Raw genomic sequence first — 23,962 nt, 5'->3', positions numbered from 1 at the left:
TAGGATGCTTTGGGCTGATCCTGTGTAGAGCAGGGGGTTGGACTAGATGGCCTGTATGGCCCCTTCCAACTCTGTGATTCTATGATTCACCTGGGACCAGCCACGTAAGAGCTCTAGCACTATGGTGCTTGTATGGGAAGGAGGGGAATAATTTTGTTTGTTGTAAAGAAGCTAGGGTTTTGTGGCTTCAGGTGAAAGGGAGGGGCTAGAAATTAAGTGTGCACCACCACTACTGACACCACCACTCAGCCGGGATAATTGGGCTTTTATGGAGCTACAAGTAAGGCAGCTATAGAAAGAAACCCTAAAGTGGTGAACTAGGTATGCCTAGTGGAAGTAGCTGACATTGATTTGTGCCAAACGCCAATCAACCAGAAAGCCAATACAGTGATATTTACTTAGCAAATACTTCCCTGAAATTACATGAAGAGAAATTGCTTATGGATTTAATTTTGAATTTCAAGATCTCCCTAGACCCCCTTTAATATTCCAATTTCTGATGCAAGGCTACCAGTCTCTGAGAACAGCTGGCCACCTTCAGAAGAGCTAGCCAAGATTGCCTATCCACTCAGAACTTCACAGAAGCTAAGCTAGTGGAAGAAGCCAAGCGGTTCGGGGATACTCATGGAGCTGTGGTTAGAATGCTTTCCTAAGCCTAAGTTCAAAACTTCACTCAACCATAAAGCTCACTGGATGACCTTGGGTCAGTTCCCACTCATCTTGTATGTGAGAATAAAGGGGTGAGCTCCTTAGAGGAAGGGCAGGATAAAGAAAATCAAATGAATCCCCCCCCCCTCCTCTCTCTCATACACATATATACACACAACTTCTGAGCAGACTGTCCAGGAAAAAGAGCAATAGATGTAGAAGTCAAAGGCAAAAAAAGCAAATAACATTTTAATGACAGAATGAATATTCAGAGGGAGATCTAAGGAGAGATTTTTCTGGCAGTCCAACTCCACTGCGTTGAATTTATAAAGAATTTCCCTTACTGCAAATGCCACTGGAATCTGTCACATAAGGATGGGACAACCTGTAGGCAAGCTTCATCCACACCACTTTGCTGAATCTCTTAACAGAAACAACCGGTTCCTGGTTTTGCTTGGCTTTTTCACACCAGCTAGTGTGCTGGGATGACAGAAACGAATCACTAATGCTGCCAAAATTGACTCTCTTTTATTTTTTCAAGACTGATTAACAGGATAAAATTAAACTATTAAAAAGGTTTATCAGTTTAAAAAGTGCTCAGTATTAAAAACTACAGACAGTGGAGACCATCTTAGATTGGGCAGACAGCCCTTCTCTCATAGCAAAGAAAATATCTGTAGGATGGTTCCACTGCGACATGTACATAAATCATGTACAATTAAATACTTTTCTTCAAAAACCATTGATTCATTCATATGCAAAGGTATGCAAATAATTACAACCCATATGATTAACACATTAAATTGACTCAGACTCAGATGGCAGTCCTGTTCCTGGACATGTAAATCAATCAGAGGCTATTGTGAGATAAACAGGTTGCATTCTTTTAGACCCTACCATTTCTGCTGACCTATAGGCAGAAACATTGCTTAATGAGATCTCATTCTTTGATTAAAACCACAAATGCATTACAGGTACTTCTGCTTACCATACTGTTCCAAACTTTCCCTGTAATTGTACATTACCTGTATGGTTTGATAATCTTCTGCCCGTAGCGTAAAGCACCTTCCCAGTCTTGCATGTACAGACAGACTCCCATGGCCTGATACATCATGTGCAGCATGTACACATTGCTCTCTTCAAACACAGAGCCCATCTTGTCCAGGCTACGCTCACAAACCTCCAGCAGTTCACTTGGAGGTAAGCCAAGAGTCAAGGAATATCCAGACAGGACCACAGATCATAACCACTTCAAGTTTAAGGACTTTGTACCTGTTCCTTAAAAGGGCAACCTTTATAAGCAGGGCAAAAAACCTTCAAGATACATATTTCACACACATATATAATCCATCACCATTGTTTGTCTCTGGTTTCTGGTATATTAAGTTAGTGTGGTGATACTATTAGTCATGAGAATTCATAGTCTCACCATGTTCAGAGACAGTGTACCTTTAAAATCAGATGATGGTAACAAAGGGTTAAATCCAAGACTCCTGTGAATGCAGTTTGCAGAAGGGACTTTTGCTTCTCTCTGTAGCTCCCGGTATGCCTACCTCCCCACCCCAAAAAGCTCCCAATGAGGTTTTGGAGCCGGTTTTGGAGAAGGAATTGGTACAAATGGCTCCTCTCTTCTCTGAACAGAGTGATCATCATGAACAGAGGAAAAGCTCGCCAACGAGGGAGAGGGAGGCAGATTTCTGACTATTTTGCTTTCTTCTATAGCCCCTTGTGCATTGCACTTCATATTTTTCTGAAACGGTCCCTAATCTTCAAGCATGGGATTTGGTGGGGAAATGCAAAGGAAAAGGGAAGGCAACAAAAATCCTTTCCAGAAATTCTTGAAAACAAAAAGCAGGACAAGAGAGTCCCTCTTAGACTAGTCAGACAACACATATTTGAAGTTTCAAAAAGCAAGGCTTATTGTTTGTTTTCTTCTCCTTAACACTGTAGAAAAGTTAATTCAGAGGAAATCCACAAATAGTTTATTTCTTTAGCAAACACTACTGGTTTATTTTATTTATATACTACTCTCCTCCCAAATAGGGACAAAGTCTGGCTTGCAACATTCGCCTTCTCTGTTTCATCATATCTTATTTAGACTTGCCCCCTTTAAGGCTTTTATGGCGGAAAGGCACCTGATAAATACATGAGCCACCAGAGGGGCCTGAGTCAGTAGAGACCATTGTACCAGGGGACGAAACCCTGCTGAAAAAGGAGGGCACGCATCCATGGTACAATTGCAGAATATGTGATTGGAGGCTTCTTACCGACTGAACTTTTCTACCATTATGGAAGTTAATAGGTAATATAACAAATATATCTTGAAGACTAACAGAAACAGATTATCTCAAGGAAGCATTAAATGAATGAGGCTAGTTTCCCTATTAAAATGCAGACTTTTTGCAGCACAGAGTTCTTGCATTTGTTCCTTGTTTAATTAGCAGCATATAAAGAAATATAGATTCAAGAAGTCATCTGAAAATGAACTTTTGGCTCCTACTCTAAGTTCACTTCCAAAGAGAACATATTGGCTAGAACTTCACACAAATGGAACAGTCTCCTACAGAAAGAGCACAAGCCAGGGAAGGAGAAGGAGAATGCAGAAAAAATTCATTTCTGGACACCCTTCAACAAAAATGAGGCTCCTAAACTGAATGTAAAGTTTGATTTTATGGAAGAGAGAAGAGAGAACACTAAAGGATATATTTGTAGTGTTTGGCTCTCCTGAATTCTTCAATCACGTTTCTGGCATATTTGATCATATCTCGCACAGCTTCTGCTGATGGAGGCTCGTTCAGCTTGCAGATTTCAAGTTTATCTTTGTCCTGGGGGAAGAGTTACAAGAGAGAGTCAGGAGAGCTGTTCTAGCTGTAACACAAAAAGCAGATCTGCACAAAACCTGACAATAGCTAAAAAAATTAGGGAGCTTTGTAAAGAAGCATAAACTATTAGAAGAACAGAATGGGATGTGGGAGGAGAGCCTGTCATTTGACTCCTTTTCTCCCACCTTTTCACTAATGTTATTTGAAAAACTGGGTAATTGCTATGGGTACACAAAAACTCCTTCACAAGACACTTCAATATTGCGCTAAATAGACCAATTACCTTTGCAAACCTTGTCCATGGGAGACATAAAACAGGCTGCAAAGAACTGAGCAACTGCATGCTGTGTCAGACCAGTGGTCTCTTCCCCGATTCACACTGCTCAAATGACTGTTTCATCATGGCTGAAGATCATCAGCTTCTTCACCAATTCTGTCATTAATTAAGTCACAGCCCTGAAGTTAGGGGATTAAACAGCTCTTACACATAATGGCAGAATGTGGCTTCCTATTTCCTGACGGAAATAAAAGAATTAATTCCTGACAGAATTAAAAGAATTAGACGCTAGTGATCCAATATTTGCACGTCCATCCTCCCATGGTCTTCCAGGTACTAATTTGTAAAGCCCCGAATTGCTTAGGATCTACGTATCATCTGTCTCTTGCCACACTGCATCACAAATAGGGTTATCAGCCCACCTAACAAACAGCAGGAGACCCTGGGGACAGGAAGCCATCAATGGTGGTATGACATCACTTATGGAGAAAACCCGGTTTCCCCAGAAGGGACATGAGATTCACCAAAATTCTATGGTTTTACCTCAAGAGCTTCCAGAAATCCCTATTGAGGCATACAGGAACAAATGTCACACCACAGGCTCAGAAGTCATTTTTTTATTGTGCCCACTTAAGAATGGCAACAGGAAAGAAAACAGGGGTAGGGCACCCCTGCCTTCACTGAAGAAACAGCATCCCTACCCACAACTGTCAGGTCACATAAGACTACAGTTTTGATTTTTCCACCCATGAACCCAGAATCCTGCGTGGCTTTTAGCACAGTGGTTGTCTTCATCAAAAAGCTATAATTCTTCCCTACAAAATGAAAGAAGAGTGGTAAAACCTAATTAAGGAGGGGAGGAAATATGTGACTGGAACCTGCATTCAAATCTCATTCAAATTTCATCTCAGTCACAGACATAATGGCTGATGTAGGATGGACTCAGTTGTATAAATGGGAATTTGAAATAATGAGTACTTTATGTCACATCTGTTCTTAGGCCTAACATGTTCTAGGCACCATAATCAATATTAAATAATTTTATTTTAACCCCTTTCCAAAAAAAGCTCAAAGCATCAATTAATGATGATAAAGATGAGAAGAAATAAAAGCTTCATCTCAATATTTCAGCTGCAGCACACTTCAGTTATACCAAGGATTTTTCCTGCACTGACCTTGTATTGGACACATGTCTAAAAAACACCTGGTAGGCTTTGTAACAACGGTCTCTCAATTAATAGAATAATGCAAAGAAATTGATATGTGCTTGTTGACTATACTGGTCAGCTGGATTTGATATCTATAGACTGGCCCCAATTGGTCAGTCTATGGACATTAATTTGCAGAATCTCTCTCTAATATAGGCTTTCTCAACCAGGATTTCGTGAAACCCTGGGGTTTGTTGATGGTCCTGGAAGGGTTTCCTGAATGGCTGGGAGTTAATTTTTTCTACATTAAAAAAAATTTATTAAACATTGATTGAGTGATACGACCACATATGGTCATGTCAACCCACCCACCCCTCCCAAAATGGCCAATTATGTGCCTGGAGGGGGTGGGGTGGGGAGGCGAGGAGCCCCAGGGAGGGCAGTTACACAGCTATGCTTCCCAACAATATTCCGCACAATCGTACCACTTCTGTGGTTTCTTGAAGCCTGAAGAATGATTTAGCGGTTTCTCAACTGTAAAAAAAAAATTGAGAAAGGCTGCTCTAATATCACGGAAGGTCATGGGTTGGCCTGGTAGAATAGGGGATCATATAAAATTAATTTTTTAGATAAATATGATAATTGTAAGAGACCTGGGGGCTTGATCCTATTTTCCTGAATAGGTGATAAAGAAAATAAGATGAAAAATAAATAGAATCTTTGCAGGCAGATTACTACAAGCCTAAGTAATGTCATTTGTTAGACAAAATTACCTTTTCTTTAGTTATGCATTCTCCACAATCACAAGTAAAGAAATAGGAGTCTCTTAAACGGTCATTTCTATCTTCTGTGGGATACAACAAGTCAATGTAACTGGTAAAGATCTACAGAAGAAAGATTAATGGTTTTATTAAAACACAGATCAGCTACAAAAACCTTCAAATGCACCAAATTACTCTATAAAAGTATATTAAAGATCCATTAAAGTCAGTGAGAATTCCATAGTGGGTGGATTTTAGAAGGGCAATGCTGCATGAAAGTGTCAATTTTATAATTTTAGACACAAAAGACAGGCCTCATCTGAACGTGTTTAGGCAAGAAATCATCCCATAATAGTGATTATTCCCAAAGGTTCTGGGGCCAACATGTTACAGGGTTTTGGCATGGAATACATCTCTACCAAAGCCAAGGGAAAGGTCAAAGTAAAAAATAAAATAAAAAAGAACCATGTTCCTGTCTTTTAGACCATCATTTTCCAACCGGAGGCAAGGAAGGAATCAAGAAGCTGCAAAGTAGAAGCGTGCATACTCATATGTGAGTGGTTTTCAAGAAACCGAAAAGGCCACTGAGATCCCAGTATGAAAAAAGATGCAAAATATTATAAGCATACTCAAATAATATATGAAATAAAGAAGGAATAAAAGAAAATTCTTTCTTTTAGGAGAAATATTCTAAAAGATTTTGATTAGTACCCGTTCTGGAAAACCACTATTGCTACTGATAAAGAGGATAAAGTGACTCTCCTATATCTTTGTTGAAAAAGCACCATAATAAAATCAGAGTCCAGTAGCACCTTTAAGACCAACAAAGATTTATTCAGGGCGTGAGCTTTCAAGTGCAAACACTCTTTGTCAGACATTTTTGTCAGAAAAGCAGCATGTTATTCTTAAAAAATAAATCCCTGGTGATTTTATTTATTTTATTTTTCAATTTGTATTCTGCCACCTTCCCAATGGTCTTGCGGTGATTCAAAGCAATAAAAACATTAAAATATAATAATACCCCATAAAATCTTCCCTTACAACAACAAGGGCAGCTGGCGATCAAATATAATTACTCCTGATCCTTTCCTTCCTCGCCCAGCCAGAGGCCAAGTCTTCTTTCATTAGGAGTGAGGTGCCATATCTGGCTGAAACCTTGAGGGGGGGGGGATCCTCAGATGGAATACCGGGACTCCACCCCTGGCCTCAACCATATGCCTGGTGGAAAAGCTCCGTCTTGTATGCTCTGCGGAAAGTTGACAACTCCGGCAGGGCCCTCAGCTCCTTCAGGAGCTCATTCCACCAGGTTGGGGCCAGGACCGAAAAGGCCCTGGCCCAGGTCGAGGCCAGGTGAACATCCCAGGGGCCTGGGACAACCAGTACATTCATACCTGCAGAGCGAAGGACCCTGCGGGGGGCATAAGCAACCAAGTGGTCCCGGAGGTAAGTGGGACCCAGACCGTGCATAGCCTTAAAGGTTAGTATCAATGCCTTGAACTTGACCCGGAAATAGACTGGCAACCAGTGCAGATGTTGAAGCACTGGCAGAATATGGGCCCTCCATGGTGTCTTAGTGAGAACTCTGGCAGTCACATATTGTACCAGTTGTAATTTTTGGATCAAACACAAGGGCAGACCTGTGTAGAGCAAGTTACAGAAGTCTAGTTTGGAAGTGACCACTGCATGGATCACCTGGCCAAGGGATCCAAGGACAGGTAGGGCATTAGTAACCGGGCTTGACAAAGATGGAAAAATGTCGTCTGGGCTACTTTTGTGACTTGAACCTCCATGGAAAGTGAGACATCAAAGGTCACTCCCAAATTCCTGGCAACCAGTGCAGGTGTTAATTGTACCCCATCTAGGCATGGGAGACGTGCTTCCTGCTCCTGCCCTCTTCTACCTAACCAGAGGACCTCTGGCTTAGAGGAGTTTCAGACGACTCTGAGCCATCCAGCCACTGCTTCCAAACAGCTGGCAAATGTATGGGGGAGGGGGAGTCCAGCCATCTGGTCGTCCATTAGGAGATAAAGCTGGGTGTGATCTGCATACTGGTGACAGCCCAGCCCATAACCCCAGACCAGCAGGGCTAGAGGGCACATATAGATGTTTAAAAGCATGGGAGAGAGTATCGCCCCTGCTGTACCCTACATGGGAGCCCGCAAGGGTCTGACAACTCATCCCCCGCAGCAACCCTCTGTGTCCGGTTCTGGAGGAAGGAGACTAGCCATTGCAGCACAATCCCCCTAATCCCGGTTCTGGCAAGACAGTGGGTCAATAACTCATGGTCAACCACGATACTACCACTGTGTCCTAAAAAGGAAAGCAAGCATCCATCACAGTACATAACAAGAAAAAAGAACTGAGTTTTTTGTTTTTTAAAGGCAGTTGTGTTGTAGTTTAGCATCTTTTACATATTTTGGTCAATAAATATTATCACACAGACTTGGCATTCGAAGACTTAAAGCACCCGTTGTGTGGTGACAGAGACACCAGCATTTCACACACATTTGTTGATGTAATTGTAATGATTCCACAATGCGAACAGCTGCCAAGCTTACTCTGGCAAAGAAAATGTCACATATATAGACGAACACACAGAAGAAGAAGAAGAAGAAAATCGCACACACGCATACTCTTGCCTCTTCCAAAGCACACAGAAATATTTTCTCTGTGTGCTTTGTTGCAAATGTTTAAAAGTGCTGGGGCGTTCTAGTTTTTATGATTAATCCTCATTTTTAGATTTCCCACTTAAATAGAAAACTAAAATTAGCCTGGAATGAAGAGCAAATGCACATCCACTCTACCAGCACTGCATAGTCTGCTCTTGTTTTTGTCGTGTCCTTCACCTTCTCTCAATATGCCCAAGGCAAGTTGATTTTAGTTAGCAGTTGCTTGTTTATATTCGACAGCAAGTGCATCTCAATTGCTTTTCTCCAGGCACAAAAAATGGAAGCCAATTTGAAACACACAAGCGCACACACACACAGAGTGGGCAACTGCATCAGATTTCTTATGTAATAACTATGTTGAACCAGAAGGTGGAGGCAAAGGCCATATCACAGTATTGTAAAGACAAATTTGTTACTACAGCTATGCTCTGGTTCAATGCTAGGCAGGCACTCCTTCCAGCAATTCAGTAATAGCAGAGAACAATATTTGTCAGGAAATGTCCAGCCAATACATTCACAATTCTTTGGTATGGAACTTTTATCTTAGCGTAACAAATTAAGGCATGAAAGTAAATTTTCCTAAAGCTTTAGGAAGACATTTTCTGGTATCTACAATACAGTAAAAATGAAGGGAGTCATCGTCACTTGGATGCTCTCAGTGAAAGATGCTTCTGTAGGGCAGGGGGTGCCAGGCCCTTTTTCATTGCCCCCCCCCCAGCACAATGAAGCTGTCTGATGGAGAGATTTTCATGCCTCTGTGCTAGCCTCTTCTGCATATGTAGAACATGTTCCACATGCAGAGTTGTTTTTGCCTACATTATTGCCCACTAGAATCCAGTGCAACTGCTGACTTAGCTTTTCACCAACTCTCCATTAATAGCAAAGGTTGTGTGAAAGCTGGGCACCCCTAGAGATAGGAAGGGCTGGGGGGGGGGGGTGGAAGGAACCCCCTCTTAGTATATTTAAAAATTATGAATGCAAAAATTAAGAAAACCAAGGGAGATCTGAGAAAAAAGAAACCTCCAATGAAATATATGAAATTAGTACAACATTTTAGTCAAAATGTATAACATGAAAATATATTTTGAGTACAGAACTAGAAAAAAATCCTACATTTTCTCTTTTGATAGGAGTGAAATGGTGTTTAAGACAAGGTTTTATTTACACAGAATTTATAGCACGATAAAGCCTGAGGACTCCCCCCTCCCTCCTCCAAATTTCCCATCAGAAAAATGTGGTATTTCGTGGGAACACTGGGGGGGAAATCATCATACATAATCTTCTTTTGGCATGAGTAAAATGGGCTTTAAAGAGTATAGGAAACAGCAGTTGACAGCTCTCTTCCTTCTGTATTATGTGTATTTTTAATTTTCCTTTTAGAAAACTAAGGCATTTTTCATTTTAAATTCCATAAATATGCCAATTAATAAAATTGTACAAGCTAAAGAATTTACAAATGACACATTTTATATTGTTAAGGCAGAAAAATATGTTTACATTTGATAGGAACAAATATATTGCATACATTCCAATTTTTCCCACCATTTCCACTTTTTTCCAGCAACACATGAAGGGGTGGGGGTGGGGGAAGTTTCCTTCTCATAGCTTTAGCATTTCTGGTAACTTTACGTCTCTAGGCATAATTTAGTGATGAACTCTCCAGTGCCAGGACACCTTGCCTCTGTAAACCTCAAGAATGCCAGAGACCCATTACTGATCAACTTGTTTATTTATGCCTTGTGTTTGCAACTTCCTGAAACAATATGTTATTTTTCACATAAAATATTCACAAAAGGTATGTGTCCTTCCTTCCCCTCCAAAACAATTTCCTGTAGTACCAGAGTTAAAAGGTAGCATTCTATGTATGAATAGTTGTGCTAATTAACAAAATAACAAAAATACTGAGATGGGGAGGTGTAGCCTGTGATTTTGCACATCTCAAGGAACAGACACCAACAACCTATGTGTTAAGCCTATGGCTGAGGCCAGTTCAGATGAATACAAATAAGATGAGCCTCCCTCTCTGCAACCCAATAGCTCACTGCCTGGCCCAACTATTGGGGATCACTAACTGACTGGTAACTTAATTGGTTATTCCAATTAACTGTTTTAACTGAATTTAATTGTATTGTAATTTAATTGTATTGTATTTTAGCATTGCTGTAAACTGCCTAAGACAGCTGTGCTGATAGTGGTGGTCTAGAAATTTAATATAATAATAAATGCAACACAGGCCCATTTCACCCACTGGCCAGAACATATTTGAAGCTGCATTCAAATCAAATAAAGCTAGAGATGCACGGGACTCTAAACATGGAGTTTCATCAACTCCCACCAGCATTAACATTTAGTCAGATTTACTTTGGTCATTTCTTCACCTATATCAACAGCAGTCAATGATGTGGAGCTGAGGGGAAACAACATGGCAATGTCCGACCATAAATTATAAGCAAGAGGAGAAAAATTCACACTTCGGTGTCTCCTTTTGATATCAGCCCTGTGACATCAAATAAGCTGTTTCATCCCAGGAAAATGAAATTAGTCAGGCTCCAAAAGAAGGTCACTGACCCCCACCATTTAAAGCCAATCTTTTAACAGTGGTTTATAAACAGCAAATACCAAATACCCTGGTGTGTGTGCATGTGTGTAGTACCACAAAAACAGAATAACACACTATAGGTACAACTGTGAGCACCTTCAGTAGAGGTATCGGTATGAGGTACGCATCTCAAATATTCATTGCTTGTACATATAATTACCTCATCTGCTGGTTCGATTTCCTGAACTGCTCTCACTTCAGCCACTGTCCCTTTGTAGGTAACAATCACATTGGGGCAGCAACTGTGGTTCATAAGTGCCACGCTAAAAAAAAACCAAAAGGGCACTTAATGTTAGCCAATCTGCAACATTCTCACAGCGGAAAGCTGTGACATACAGTTTTTTTACATACAGATAACAATCAATCAATCAGTGTCTCTTTAGGAAACACTGAAAATTATTTTAACGGTGCAACTTCCTGGCTCTACTCTCAAAACAATCTGATCAATTAGAAGAAAAAAACTGAAAAAGCATTTTTAATTTGAATTTTGTAACAGCAGTCCAGGATAAAGTAGCCAATGACATTAAGCCAGATTCGAGATGGAGAGTTGGAAAGGATATGCAGAGGGGTTCCCCAAAAACTCCATGCAGAAAAAACCTTTGGATGGTTTCCATCTTAGGACAGAGGGTTTGTATGCATATGGGAACTCTGAATAACAGCTAAGAACTTGATCTGGACTACCAGTAATCCTGGCCTCCTACTTAAGATGCTTACTTTTTAGTTTTGTAGCAGTAAAAAAAATGATAAAGAAAATGCATAATTCACTAAAAAGATAATAGCAGATAAAATTCCATTAACAGGATTCAGAATTTAGAAGTCTCGGGATACCACCCCCCCCCCCCCCGTGGTTGTTACAGCTCTAATTTTCCTGGCTGCAAGGACATAAAGAGCCATTCTATTGGATATATATGGATAAATATCATACAATAAAAATATAAATTTGTTATTGCCCAAATATTGTGGATGCATCCAGAATTAACTTTAAAATAAATTTCTTCCCTGGATTATCATATAGTTAAGATGTAATGAGTGAGATCCTCAACTTCCAGATTCCCACATATACACAGACATGGAGATCTTGGGATGCATGAGAATCGATCAAGTTGCAGGGCTGTAGGCATAGCCTGGAATCTTATATAGGTAAAAGCCATCCGTAGTAGCATGGAAGTAATGTTAGCCAAGTAAGGTGTTCTTCTATGTTCTTTTTAAAAAGATTTAAACCATGGAACCGCCTTTGACTAATATATTGTAAAACTTTCAATTGCAGCATCCATATGATAAATCCATTAATGGAGATTGTGTCCACTTCCCCCATAATCTCAAGAGATCATCTGGTACTGGATATCATGCCTGAATTATATTTATCTGTTCAGCTCCAATCCCGCTAGGTCTATCAGTAGAGTTAGGCTCTGCTGAATGTAGGAGTCAGTATTCATTGTTTTAGCTTTTCTTATATATTTTAGTGTAATTAAATTTGCACTTGCTCTCAGAGAGGGCAGACCTAACTCTGTCCTCATAAGGGCTACTGGCATCCCTCTAGGTAATGCCAGGATCTGTCTCATAAAGAAGTTTTGTAATTTTTTAATCGTGTACATCTTTGCAGATAAAAAGTTTCAGTGCAGGGTCTATCAAACATCATTTGCATAGAAAAACTTCATTATGATTATCCATCCATCTTCTGTGACAGATTATGCCTCAAATTAAATATTAAACAAAGAAGATTATTATATTTACAGCAACATATGTTCTCATTGTATAGATCAGTGGTCCCCAACCCCCGGTCCAGGGAGCGGGACCAGTCTGTGGATCAGTCGGTACTGGGCCACAGCTCCTCCTTATTTTCCTCCCCGGCTGCTGCCTTGGGGGCTGCCCTGTCACTCTGCCGCTGGCTCACCTTTAGTGCTCTCCAGCGGCCGCCATGGCTGGGGCTCCCCCTCGGCGTGGCACTGCGCAGCTGCTGCTGGCAGCGCCCCCCAAGTGGGCGGTAGGAAGTCAGTGGCACTGGGGGGGAAAGCAAGTGGAGCAGGGGCTCAGGCGGTGACATCCCTCGGCAAAAGACTTCCCCCCCCCTGGGCCTCAGTAAAATTGTCAAGTGTTGATCGGTCCCTGGTGATAAAAAGGTTGGGGATCACTATAGATGGACCGCAATCCTCTGTGCTGGAATTTCCCCTGCTTTCATTCCGCTTTTCTTATGAAAAGTCAGATGTGCAGGAAAACACTGTGTGACTTTGCATATGGTTGTATACTGACTCAGTCACCAAACATTGATATATATGGAGTTGCTGTCATGTTCTGTGGCAATTCTCCCCAAGAAGGCAAACTCTAAGTCTTAGGAAAACTTCAGTAGCTTATTCAAGACACTACGAATGGCTACACTGGATGCTTTCTTGCTAAAGTTGACAATATGAAAAAGTTTGAAGCAGATATAGAGTCAGGCAACCCCTTCCCTCCATCCCATTTGTTCTCACAGTCTGTGATCTTACAGGATGCATAGGAGGCCAAATGGCCCAAGGACCTGAAAACCGGGGAAGGGGGACTCGAGGGAGAAAGTCAACTGGTAGCCCCAAGAAGATCCTGAGACACTGGTGAAGCTGCCATGGAATGAGCCAGAAGCAAACATGACAGTTGCCTTGTACCATCATATGATTGGTCCATTCTGTCCAGTACTGGCTTCTGTGATGGAAGAGAGCTCTCCAAGTTCTCCCATAAAGGCTTCTTTGAGATTTGCAGCCTGAAATCCTTTAACAGGTGATGTTTGGAACGGAACCTGAAGTTTTATGCATGCCAAGCATGATGCTGTAGCACCAACCTATGAATGCATGGCAACCAGGAATACAGCATAGGAGGAAGTACTGCTCTCTCAACTCATTTGCAGCCTTCAATTATCTCATGTGAGCACAATTCATCGTGCTTTATCCAGTGGCAGAGTGGAAAGTTATTGTTGTTGTTGTTATGTGCGAAGTCGTGTCCGACCCATCGCGACCCCATGGACAATGATCCTCCAGCCCTTCCTGTCCTCTACCATTCCCCGGAGTCCATTTAAGTTTGCACCTACTGCTTCAGTGACTCCATCCATCCACCTCATTCTCTGTCGTCCCCTTCTTCTTTTGCCCTCGATCTCTCCCAGCATTAGGCTCTTCTCCAGGGAGTCCTTCCTTCTCATGAGGTGGCCAAAATATTTGAGTTTCATCTTCAGGATCTGGCCTTCTAAAGAGCAGTCAGGGCTGATCTCCTCTAGGACTGACTGGTTTGTTCGCCTTGCAGTCCAAGGGACTCGCAAGAGTCTTCTCCAGCACCAGAGTTCAAAAGCCTCAATTCTTTGACGCTCGGCCTTCCTTATGGTCCAACTTTCGCAGCCATACATTGCAACTGGGAAGACCATAGCCTTGACTAAACGCACTTTTGTTGGCAGGGTGATGTCTCTGCTTTTTAGGATGCTGTCTAGATTTGCCATAGCTTTCCTCCCCAGGAGCAAGCGTCTTTTAATTTCTTTGCTGCAGTCCCCATCTGCAGTGATCTTGGAGCCCAGGAAAATAAAATCTGTCACTATCTCCATTTCTTCCCCTTCTATTTGCCAGGAATTGAGAGGGCCGGATGCCATGATCTTTGTTTTCTTGATGTTGAGTTTCAAGCCAACTTTGGCACTCTCCTCCTTCACCCGCATCAACAGGCTCTTTAGTTCCTCTTCACTTTCTGCCATTAGAGTGGTATCATCTGCATATCTGAGGTTGTTGATATTTCTCCCTGCAATCTTGATCCCAATTTGTGATTCCTCTAATCCCGCATTTCTCATGATGTGCTCTGCATACAAGTTAAATAGGCAAGGCGACAGTATACAGCCTTGCCGAACTCCTTTCTCAATTTTGAACCAGTCAGTGATTCCATGTTCAGTTCTCACTGTTGCTTCTTGACCTGCATATAAATTTCTCAAGAGACAAATAAGATGCTCTGGTATTCCCATCTCTTTAAGAACTTGCCACAATTTGTTGTGCTCCACACAATCAAAGGCTTTAGCATAGTCAATGAAGCAGAAGTAGACGTTCTTCTGGTACTCCCTAGCTTTCTCCATGATCCAGCGTATGTTGGCAATTTGATCTCTAGTTCCTCTGCCTCTTCGAAATCCTGCCTGTACTTCTGGAAGTTCTCGGTCCACATATTGCTGGAGCCTAGCTTGTAGGATTTTGAGCATAACTTTGCTAGCATGAGAAATTAGTGCGATGGTGTGGTAGTTTGAACATTCTTTGGCATTGCCCTTCTTTGGGATTGGAATGTAAACTGACCTTTTCCAATCCTGTGGCCATTGTTGAGTTTTCCAAATTTGCTGGCATATTGAGTGTAGCACTTTTACTGCATCGTCCTTTAAGATTTTGAATAGTTCAACTGGAATGCTGTCACTACCACTAGCTTTATTGTTGCTCAGACTTCCTAAGGCCCATTTGACTTCACATTCCAGGATGTCTGGCTCCAGGTCAGTAACTACCCCATTGTGGTCATCAGGGATGTTAAGCTCGCTCTTGTATAGTTCTTCTGTATAATTTTGCCACCTTTGTTTGATCTCTTCTGCTTCTGTGAGGTCCCTACCATTTTGGTCCCTTATCATACCCATCTTTGCATGAAACGTTCTCTTCATCTTATTTATTAACCCAGTTATTAACCCAGTTATTAACCCAGCGCAAATGTATATAGGGGGAGCGAATGGAGTTGGCATGGGAATACTTCACTTTGGCAAATAAGTTATAATTTTCTGTATACTTGTTGGAAATACATAGGTATACCACATCTAAAGCACTTACTCAGGGAATATTGCAGACCCCAAGTGAGAAAGTTCTTCATCTTCAATGGTGAAGCCATTACAGTTAACCTGAGAAAAAGAGAAAGAAACACTCAGTTCTTGGGAATCAAAATCTGCTGGTTTGCTTAACGGAGCATGGTAAGTGACCCTATTTCCTCTATGCCTCACTGATTAATCTGATTAGAATGCTGCTTATTCTTAATCAGGTCTTGCTGTTGAGTGACTAGCTTTATAAGTAGGGAGGTCAAAAGTTATTTGCAATCTAATTTTGTAGTGATGGCATAGGAAGATTAAGAATTGGGCAGCCGCACCAGACGGCCATGGCATCTCAAAGGAAAGCAGGAGAAAAACAGCCTCCTGGATGCTGTTTCTGGGAGGAAAGAGAAAATATGTGTAGGGAGGATGTTACATTTCAAATTGAAATGGGAGTGAAGTAGGCAATTAAGTTCGGAATCCATAAAATTTACTGTAAATCTTAGTGGGATCAGAATTTAGCCCCAGAACACAGAAACTTTGTCTACATCAGCAGAGAAAAATTAAAACAGGAGGGGTGGGAACTGCAATAAATAGTTTCCTGAGGTATGAAGAGTAAAAGCTTGCTGAATGCAATGAAAGTGTTAAATCTGGGGTTTTAAAAATATAGAGAGACATATTAGAATTGGCAGCTACAAATCCCTGCTATCCTCCTGCAAAAGACATATGTGGCTTAGAAACAAAGAGGCAGAAGAGTATTTGGAAGGTATAGATTAAAGATCTATTCTCAACTCTATAGGAAGCACAGATCTCTGAGGCACCAGACTTCCAAAAGTACATGAATGCTTTTCAGAAAAAAAGGTCATCCAGAACGTGCCTCTATTCTCTTTCCTCAGTGATTTAAACACCTACAGTGACCAATTGTACCCAATCACCATTGTACACAGTGCCCTCCCAAAGCTGAATGGAAATGGAATTTTGGTGCAGGAATGCTTTAATGGCTGTTTTCTCCTCTAGCAATGAGAACATCTGCGGTGACATGAATACTGCTTCACTCCAACTGCTCTGTTCTATTAAAAACCATCAGGTAAGTGGGTCTGCAAGTCCAAATGCAGCACCCAAGAATTAGGGGTGTCAGCGGGAGGGTCTGAAGAAGGATCAGTGCACAAAATGCCACAGAACTTTAGCATGTGGGTGCATGTGGGTGTTTTACAGCAGGGTTTCCTGCACATTTGGTTTAGTGTGAAACTGCTGGCCCCAACATGCACAAAACTGCTCCTGGGGTGCAGCCTAAGCAGCTGATCAAAGCACTCGTGACTTTATGCATCTTACTTGGGCAAAGAGGACCACAAGAGTCTCATTGTCAGGGTAGTCCATGTGCTTTGAATAGAAGTGATGGAGAGCGGAGATGTCATTCTGAATCAGCTCCTTCTTTTCATTGTCAAGCTTATCAAGATCTGCAAGAGGAAAAATACAATTCTGTTTTGATACCGAGATCACTCTGCTTGTTAACTGCAGGCAAGTCCATTTCAAGGTAGCACTACTAAAAGAGGGGAGGCCTCTAACAAAGGGAAGCAGGCGTGATGGGTACTATGGTGAACTACTGTCCTCTTCCAAGACCTTGCACAAATGAATGATGCCAACAACAGCGACTAATACTCCTCAATCGGTTTGGTGTGTGAACTTTATATATAAAGAAGATGGGCAAATTTCCATCACCTTGTCATATCTGTGAGTTGTTTGTCAGCACACCTGCAGTTAATGCTTAACCTTTTCTTTTTAAAGACCCCTTGCTTCTAAACAGGTACTGATAACGTTACATTCCTTGATCAGCAAGTAGTTCTTCTAAAACGAGATGCATTTGTTCAGCAGAGACAAAACATGTTCTCCACTCCCAAGGAAAGCAGAGCTGCAATTTGCTCAAAGGGTTGGGCTTGCAACGGTTATTTCCATTTGTGTAGCCACACGGATGTTTGCCACCTGCCTTCTGATTCACAGCCTCCCGGTATTTGTTTTTCCAGCAATAATCAGAGCAGCAGATTGTGCACCTGTGCTTGTTCCACAATCGCTTCATGCTATGGGCTTGTAAGAAAAGGAGATGTGCTTCCTTACATTCTCACACTTGAAAGGTCAAGTGATTTATACTGCTTGGAAATTCCCTTTATTTAGCGGCTGTGTTTATCTGCTCTGAGTTGCTTGAACATAGCCTGTTGTACAGAATCAAAATTGATCAGCAGCTCCTTTGGGTCAGAGGTATTTTTAAGCAACAAAAGCAGCAACAACAAAATCCACTGGATTGTCTAAACCCTAAAAACATCCCCTGGGGAAATTGAAACAGGCTCATATTCTCAACTCACGGGCCACCAAAGCATGAGATGGAGGAAAAACCCTCAGAGAATGCTAAAGGAATATACAGCAAAAATAGATATGGAGGGAAGAAAAAAGAATTATGTACTTGCAGACAATAAAAATATGCATGTGGACATTAAAAAGGTCAGGATTAAGACAAACTTCTGAATTACAATTTGAGGCTGCCATTTTATGACTAGAAACCACGTTGAAAGAATTTTCATTCTGTATAGGAAAAGTCAATTTTCTCAAGATGTTCAAGATAGATTTTGGTAAATACCTTTTCACCCCTGGCTGGCTATTGTGCATTCATGGCTTAGGGCAAGTGTTGCTTGGTGTTGCCTACCCACTCTCCAGAAGCCAGGCCTCTGAGAAACTAATGTCCTGAAATAATCTAGAAATACTACAGCCAGAATCTCAGCATTGTCCCCCCGGTCTCTTTCTTCTAAATGACAATTTGTTAAGCCAGACCCACAACATAATTAGTGGTGTGCTATGCAAAAATATATATTGAAATTGTTACACTACTTGTTAAAACACCTGTCCCTTTCTTCTCAGGGTTAGCTGTGAAGCTGTTTTTAGTCATCACATCTCCAAGCCTTTCAGATGAGTGGCAAGCAGGTAGAAGGCACTGTTCAGGTGCTCCGTTTCTACAGAGAAGAAGCAAGAGCCTTCTCGGCTTCCCTGGCTCCCTTTTGGAGCATTTAGGACACAAATAGAATTGTGGAGAACAAATCCGACTTGACTGGTAGTGACAGATATGCTACTATTCCCTGAAAGGGCCTGCCATTAGCCTCAAAGACACTGTCACCACCAAGCGACTGCAGCATCTTTGACTCTATGCTCTCTGGTAACAGCACTGGCCGTTTTAAATCCTGTAGCATCACAATCTACAAAGTCACCCTCGTGGAAAGCTGGGGAGATGCTATGTAATTAACAGGCCAGAATTTTAAATCTCTTTTTACACCACCTTAAAAATGCAACAGAATAAAGCTGTTGTTCAGTTGCTACACAGCCAAAATACTTTTTGAACTGCCTATAGAAAAGTCTGGTCAGTTCTACTTACGGGACTCAAACTCTTTTACAGAAAGGAGTTTTTCTGAGTCAGTCCTTTCAGGGTGTGTTTTCTGTGAATGGGAGGGAAAAAAGACAGCGACATTTTCAAAAATCCCCCACGTATCTCACCATCTTATTCTCAATTGTCCCTTCTAACATAAATCACGCGTCTGCCTCACTAACACAGGTCAACCCACAACATTTTAGTTTTAATTTGCCTACACCGTATGTGAAATTAACCAACTCTAATCCCAGAATGCCCATCAAATTTACACACACAAACAGAATAAGTATTTCTTTTTAAGCAAGTCACTTGTTTTAAACTGCAGAAAGCAGCTAACCATGGCAAGCAGTCAGAAGGCAGACTTTGCTTTGAGGAAAGTGAATCATCTCAATGCTGACAGAGTTTAAAAGGAACACTCCAGTGTTGGCCTAAGGCCACTTCTTTGTAATCTTGGCCATTAAATACGGGTTTGCAGGTGGCCCAACAGCTGAGGTTCAGGGACTATGGTTTGCATATTTAGCTTTCATATGCCACGTCGGGCTCCCTCCCACCTCCCTGCTAGCTATAAAGGCACAAATTTATTCCAATGACTTTTCATCATTAAACATCTAATTTTGTTTGTGGATCACCACTAGACTGTGCTTTAATTTTAAAAGAAAAAGAAAAGAAAAGCAGCGCAGGGGGTAAGCCTGATACCTTCCCGGCAGGTCTTCCAAATCCTCCCTCTAGATTGCATTTGGGTCACCCTCGTCATACAAGCAGATCTCAAAAATAAATTTCTTCAAAAGGCAATGTTTTTTTTGTTAAGGGGAGGAGTCAAAAAAAAGAAGTTACTGCTTTACAACAGCATAAAACAGAGTGACCTTGAAATTTACCAATCCCATTTGCTCCCTGAAAACACGTTCTGAGATACACGTCTCACACTCTCAAAGTCTGCATTGAAAAAAGCAACCTATGTGAACCTCTGTCTAGTTGTTGAGACGTGCAAGGAGCCCTTACTCTTCTCTTGGGATACTCTAGGTTGTATCCCCATCCCAAGAAAACCTAGATACATTTGGGATGCCAAAATATACCTAAACAATACTGGTAAGATATTTTCCAAGTAAAGTTTTGATTTGGGTAGATCTGAAGTGGCTTCAAAACTTCATCCTGGGGGGAAAAACATTTTTTTTAAAAATCTTTTTTATTTTATAAAAGTATACAGAAAGAAAGAAATAGGTATTGATTACAATATATCCCCCATCCCTTGTCCTCCCACAGTCCCTGTATCCTGCTTGGAGCCTCATTTGGCAAAGTAATCCAGGTAGAAGCTCCACTGCTCCTGAAATTCTTCAATTGGCTTTTTGTTGACCATGGACATTAGCTTCGCCATTTTTGCTAAATCAGCAAGTTTATCCAGCCATAGTTCAATAGTTGGTATATCCAGAGATTTCCAGTTCTTGGCCAATACTAGTCTTGCCGCCGTAGTAGCATTAAAAAAAACAGATTTCTGACATGGGAAGTGAGTAGATCTGGACGCAAACTTAATAACATATATTCAGTTCTCATAGGAAACTTAATATTAAGCATCTCTTCTAAAATAGCATGTACGTTTGCCCAAAATCTAATAATTTCCCACATCTCTACCACATATGGAAAAAGGACCCCACTTTTTCATATTTCCAACACTTATTGTTATAGCCCTTAGCCATCTTTGCAATTACTTTAAGTTTTAAGTACCATCTATAAAACATCTTATACCAGTTTCCTCTTAATATCTGTTTGTTCATTGAGGTACTTTAGCCCAGATATGTTCCCATGTTTCCAGTGTAAAGTTAGTTCCAATATTCTGCATCCATTTAACTGTAAACCCCTTAACCTGCTCTGCTTCAGTTTCATATCTTAATAACAATTTATATATTTGACTTTGTGAGTGTGGTTTGGCATGAATTAAGATAACCTCAAATTCCGGGAGTGGAGCACCCATCTCCACTCGCCTAGTAAATTCTGAACTGAATCTAGGAAGCAACTGGTTAAACTCTAACCACTGTATTTCCACTCCTTTTTTTAATGTTTGAATGTCTTTGAATTCTCCTGTCTTAGATACCATGTCCTTATATTTTAAACAAGTTATTCTCTTTTGCTGAGATTTCATGAAATAAGCTTCAATGGAAGATTTCAGCAGTGAAGGTGAAGGAGAAAGTCTATTGCTGTATCTATGCCATATATTCATCAAACCAGATGACCATAGATTAAGATTTGGTTTCTTCTTCCCTTTCTATTTGGGTGAGGGCCAAAGAATATTATGAAATCCTTCCTCTACGCCAGGGGTAGTCAACCTGTGGTCCTCCAGATGTCCATGGACTACAATTCCCATGAGCCCCTGCCAGCAAATGCTGGAAAGGGCTCATGGGAATTGTAGTCCATAAACATCTGGAGGACCACAGGTTGACTACCCCTGCTCTAGGCCCTCCTTCTCCAAGATCGTCTCTAGCTGTTGCGTCTATTATCCAATCTGCCAATGCGACAAGCGTGGCAGCATGTAGATAAAGCTTCAAACTGGGTATAGCTTGACCACCTCTTTTCTTCTCATCTTGAGAATCCTAGGTCTCTTATAGTCTCAAATAAATTTGTTTATTCCCATTTGCCACTTACATATCATCTTATCTTTAATGAATAATGGTAGTACTTGGAATAAAAAGTTAAACTTGGGTAATATATTCATTTTAATTGTGGAAATTCTAGCGGACCGTGAAAACACTTTTCTATATGACTGTCTAAGCCAGGAATTCCCAACCAAGGGTCCATTCACCTCTGGGGGTCCATAGGAGGTCTAACGGGTCTGCAGGAACTCTGAAGTGGGGGAAGAGGACGAGCTGTCTTTTCAGCTCCTACTCTTCTTTCTGGCCTACATGAGGCAGAGTGACCACAGTAGTAGAAAAGGCATTGGGAGGGAACAAAAGGAGGGCTAAGGGTGTTTGTAGTGATGTCACTTCCAGGGTGTGGTGGTAGGGGAGCATGGCCAGCTGGCATCACTTCTGGGACTCCTTGAAGTCTGAAAAATTATTTCACGGGCTCCTCCATGGTCAAAAGGTTGGTAAAGGCTTGTCAAAGCTGTTGTGTTAATTTACTGTTTTAAAATGTTTGCTTTAGATATTTTTTATTTTTTCCTGTTGGCTAAACCACAATGAGGAACCCAAAAAACAGTAACTTACTGTGTGAAGGGAACAGTAATTCAAACACTATAAAGCAGGGATGACCATCCACAGAGTTCATCCAGTTGCTACTCTAGTCTGTCCTTCTTTACACCACTTCTCATTATGAAAACATAATGCACTGCTTTGTCCCTGAGAGATATTCCTCCCGTTGGAAAAATGAGGGATCACCTCAAAGTGTGACTCCCTTGCCTGGATGGGGTGCAACTTACATCTACGGCAGCAGCCAGGAATTTGGGGATGACCTTTGATGCCTCTTTATCTATAGAGGCTCAGGTAACGAAGGTATCCCAGATGGCGTTTTCCCATCTGCGCCAAGCATGGGTACTAGTGTCCTACTAGGCTACAGTGATCCCTGAAATGGTCATTTTTGTAACTCATTCTATGCGATCCTACTCTTGTCCCTGACCCAGAAATTGCAACTGGTACAGAATGCAGCAATACAGGTCCTCACTAGGTCATCTTGGACCTTGGACCTTGGCCCATGTCCAGCTGATGCTGAGACAGGTGCATTGGTTGCCAGTTAGCTTCTGGGTTAGGTTCAAGGTTTTGGTTTTGACCTTTAAGGCTATATGCAGTCTCTGGGGGACTGCTTATCTCCTTATGCTCCCCACAGGGCTCTTCGTATGAATTTGCTGGTTGTCCTGGGTCCCTGGGAAGTGACCCTGGCCTCAACTAGGGCAAGGGCCTTTGTGGTCCTGGACCCCACCTGATGGAATGAGCTCCCAGAAAAGCTGAGGGCCCTGATGGAACTCTCTGGGTTCCGCAGGGCATGCAAGATGGAGTTCTTCCTCCAGGCATTTGGTTGAGGCCAGGCTGGAGATCGGCATATAAAATTGGGTCTCCCCCTTTTTCTTTTTTGTAATTTGTACCCCCCTAGGTCAGCATCGCTTAGGGACATTTATTGGACATTACAACTGAACAGAAGCCAGAGCACTCAAACTTTGTGACAATATATATCTTTAAATATGAAAACTGAAACAGTGCATTCCTTGGGACTTCTGGGGAAAAGGGGACCTAAACAGAAAAATTCTTAATGAATCTAGATTTATCCCACTGTAGGCAATTATTTATATTATTTATTTATTTAGATTTTTATACCGCCCTTCCCTACAGCTCTGAGCGGTTTACATAAAACATATAAACATTAACATAGAACAATATCAATATAACAATAACAATATAATAAATATCAATATAACAAACTAGAAAATAAGCCCGCTGTAGAAGAAATACAGTGGGCCCTACCAGAGGGGGAGAACAGACTGTGGGGAAGGAAGGAAGAAGAGGAAAGGAGGAAGGTTAGGGAGAAAAAAGGGCAAGGGGTGGTTGAAGGAATGGGTAGAAGGGAGAAAGAAAGAAAGTAAAGGAGAGAGACAGGAAGCAAGTGAGAGGGAAAGACAGAGAGACAGGAAGGAGATGGAGAATTAGAGGAACTCAGGAAGTAAGAAGGAAGAAAGGAAGGCAGGCACAGAGGTAGGTGAAAGGGGAGGGGACAGGGGGGTTAAAGTTGGGGGGGAATTGTGGGGGAGGCAAATCGGGAGGGGGAGGGGGGGAGGAAAGAGGGGGATAGAGAGGAGTGTGTGCCTGGATGTGTGGGGTGGGGGAGAGGAAGTCAGGAAATAAGGAAGAAAGGAAGGCAGGCAGAGAGGTAGGTGAAGGAGGGGCCG

General features: G+C 41.6%; 1 protein-coding gene across 7 annotated transcripts in view; it reads right to left on the bottom strand.

Moving 5' to 3' along the window:
- Window positions 1-23,962, bottom strand: part of SMYD2 (SET and MYND domain containing 2) — a 57,957-nt gene that overhangs the window by 8,667 nt on the left and 25,328 nt on the right. For all 7 annotated transcript variants that reach the window (XM_077339111.1, XM_077339120.1, XM_077339130.1 and 4 more), the window contains 7 exons: window positions 19,105-19,165; window positions 17,022-17,146; window positions 15,718-15,785; window positions 11,085-11,187; window positions 5,669-5,779; window positions 3,353-3,473; window positions 1,674-1,848 (listed from right to left, as the gene is read on the bottom strand). In XM_077339111.1, coding sequence (XP_077195226.1) covers window positions 1,674-1,848; window positions 3,353-3,473; window positions 5,669-5,779; window positions 11,085-11,187; window positions 15,718-15,785; window positions 17,022-17,146; window positions 19,105-19,165 — 764 coding nt within the window. The remainder of the gene's footprint in view (window positions 1-1,673; window positions 1,849-3,352; window positions 3,474-5,668; window positions 5,780-11,084; window positions 11,188-15,717; window positions 15,786-17,021; window positions 17,147-19,104; window positions 19,166-23,962) is intronic.

This window comes from Paroedura picta, chromosome 1, assembly GCF_049243985.1.
Source record: "Paroedura picta isolate Pp20150507F chromosome 1, Ppicta_v3.0, whole genome shotgun sequence".
Lineage (NCBI taxonomy): Eukaryota > Metazoa > Chordata > Lepidosauria > Squamata > Gekkonidae > Paroedura > Paroedura picta.
The sequence above is the reverse complement of the archived record's forward strand: the minus strand, read 5'-3'. Positions and strand labels throughout refer to the sequence as shown.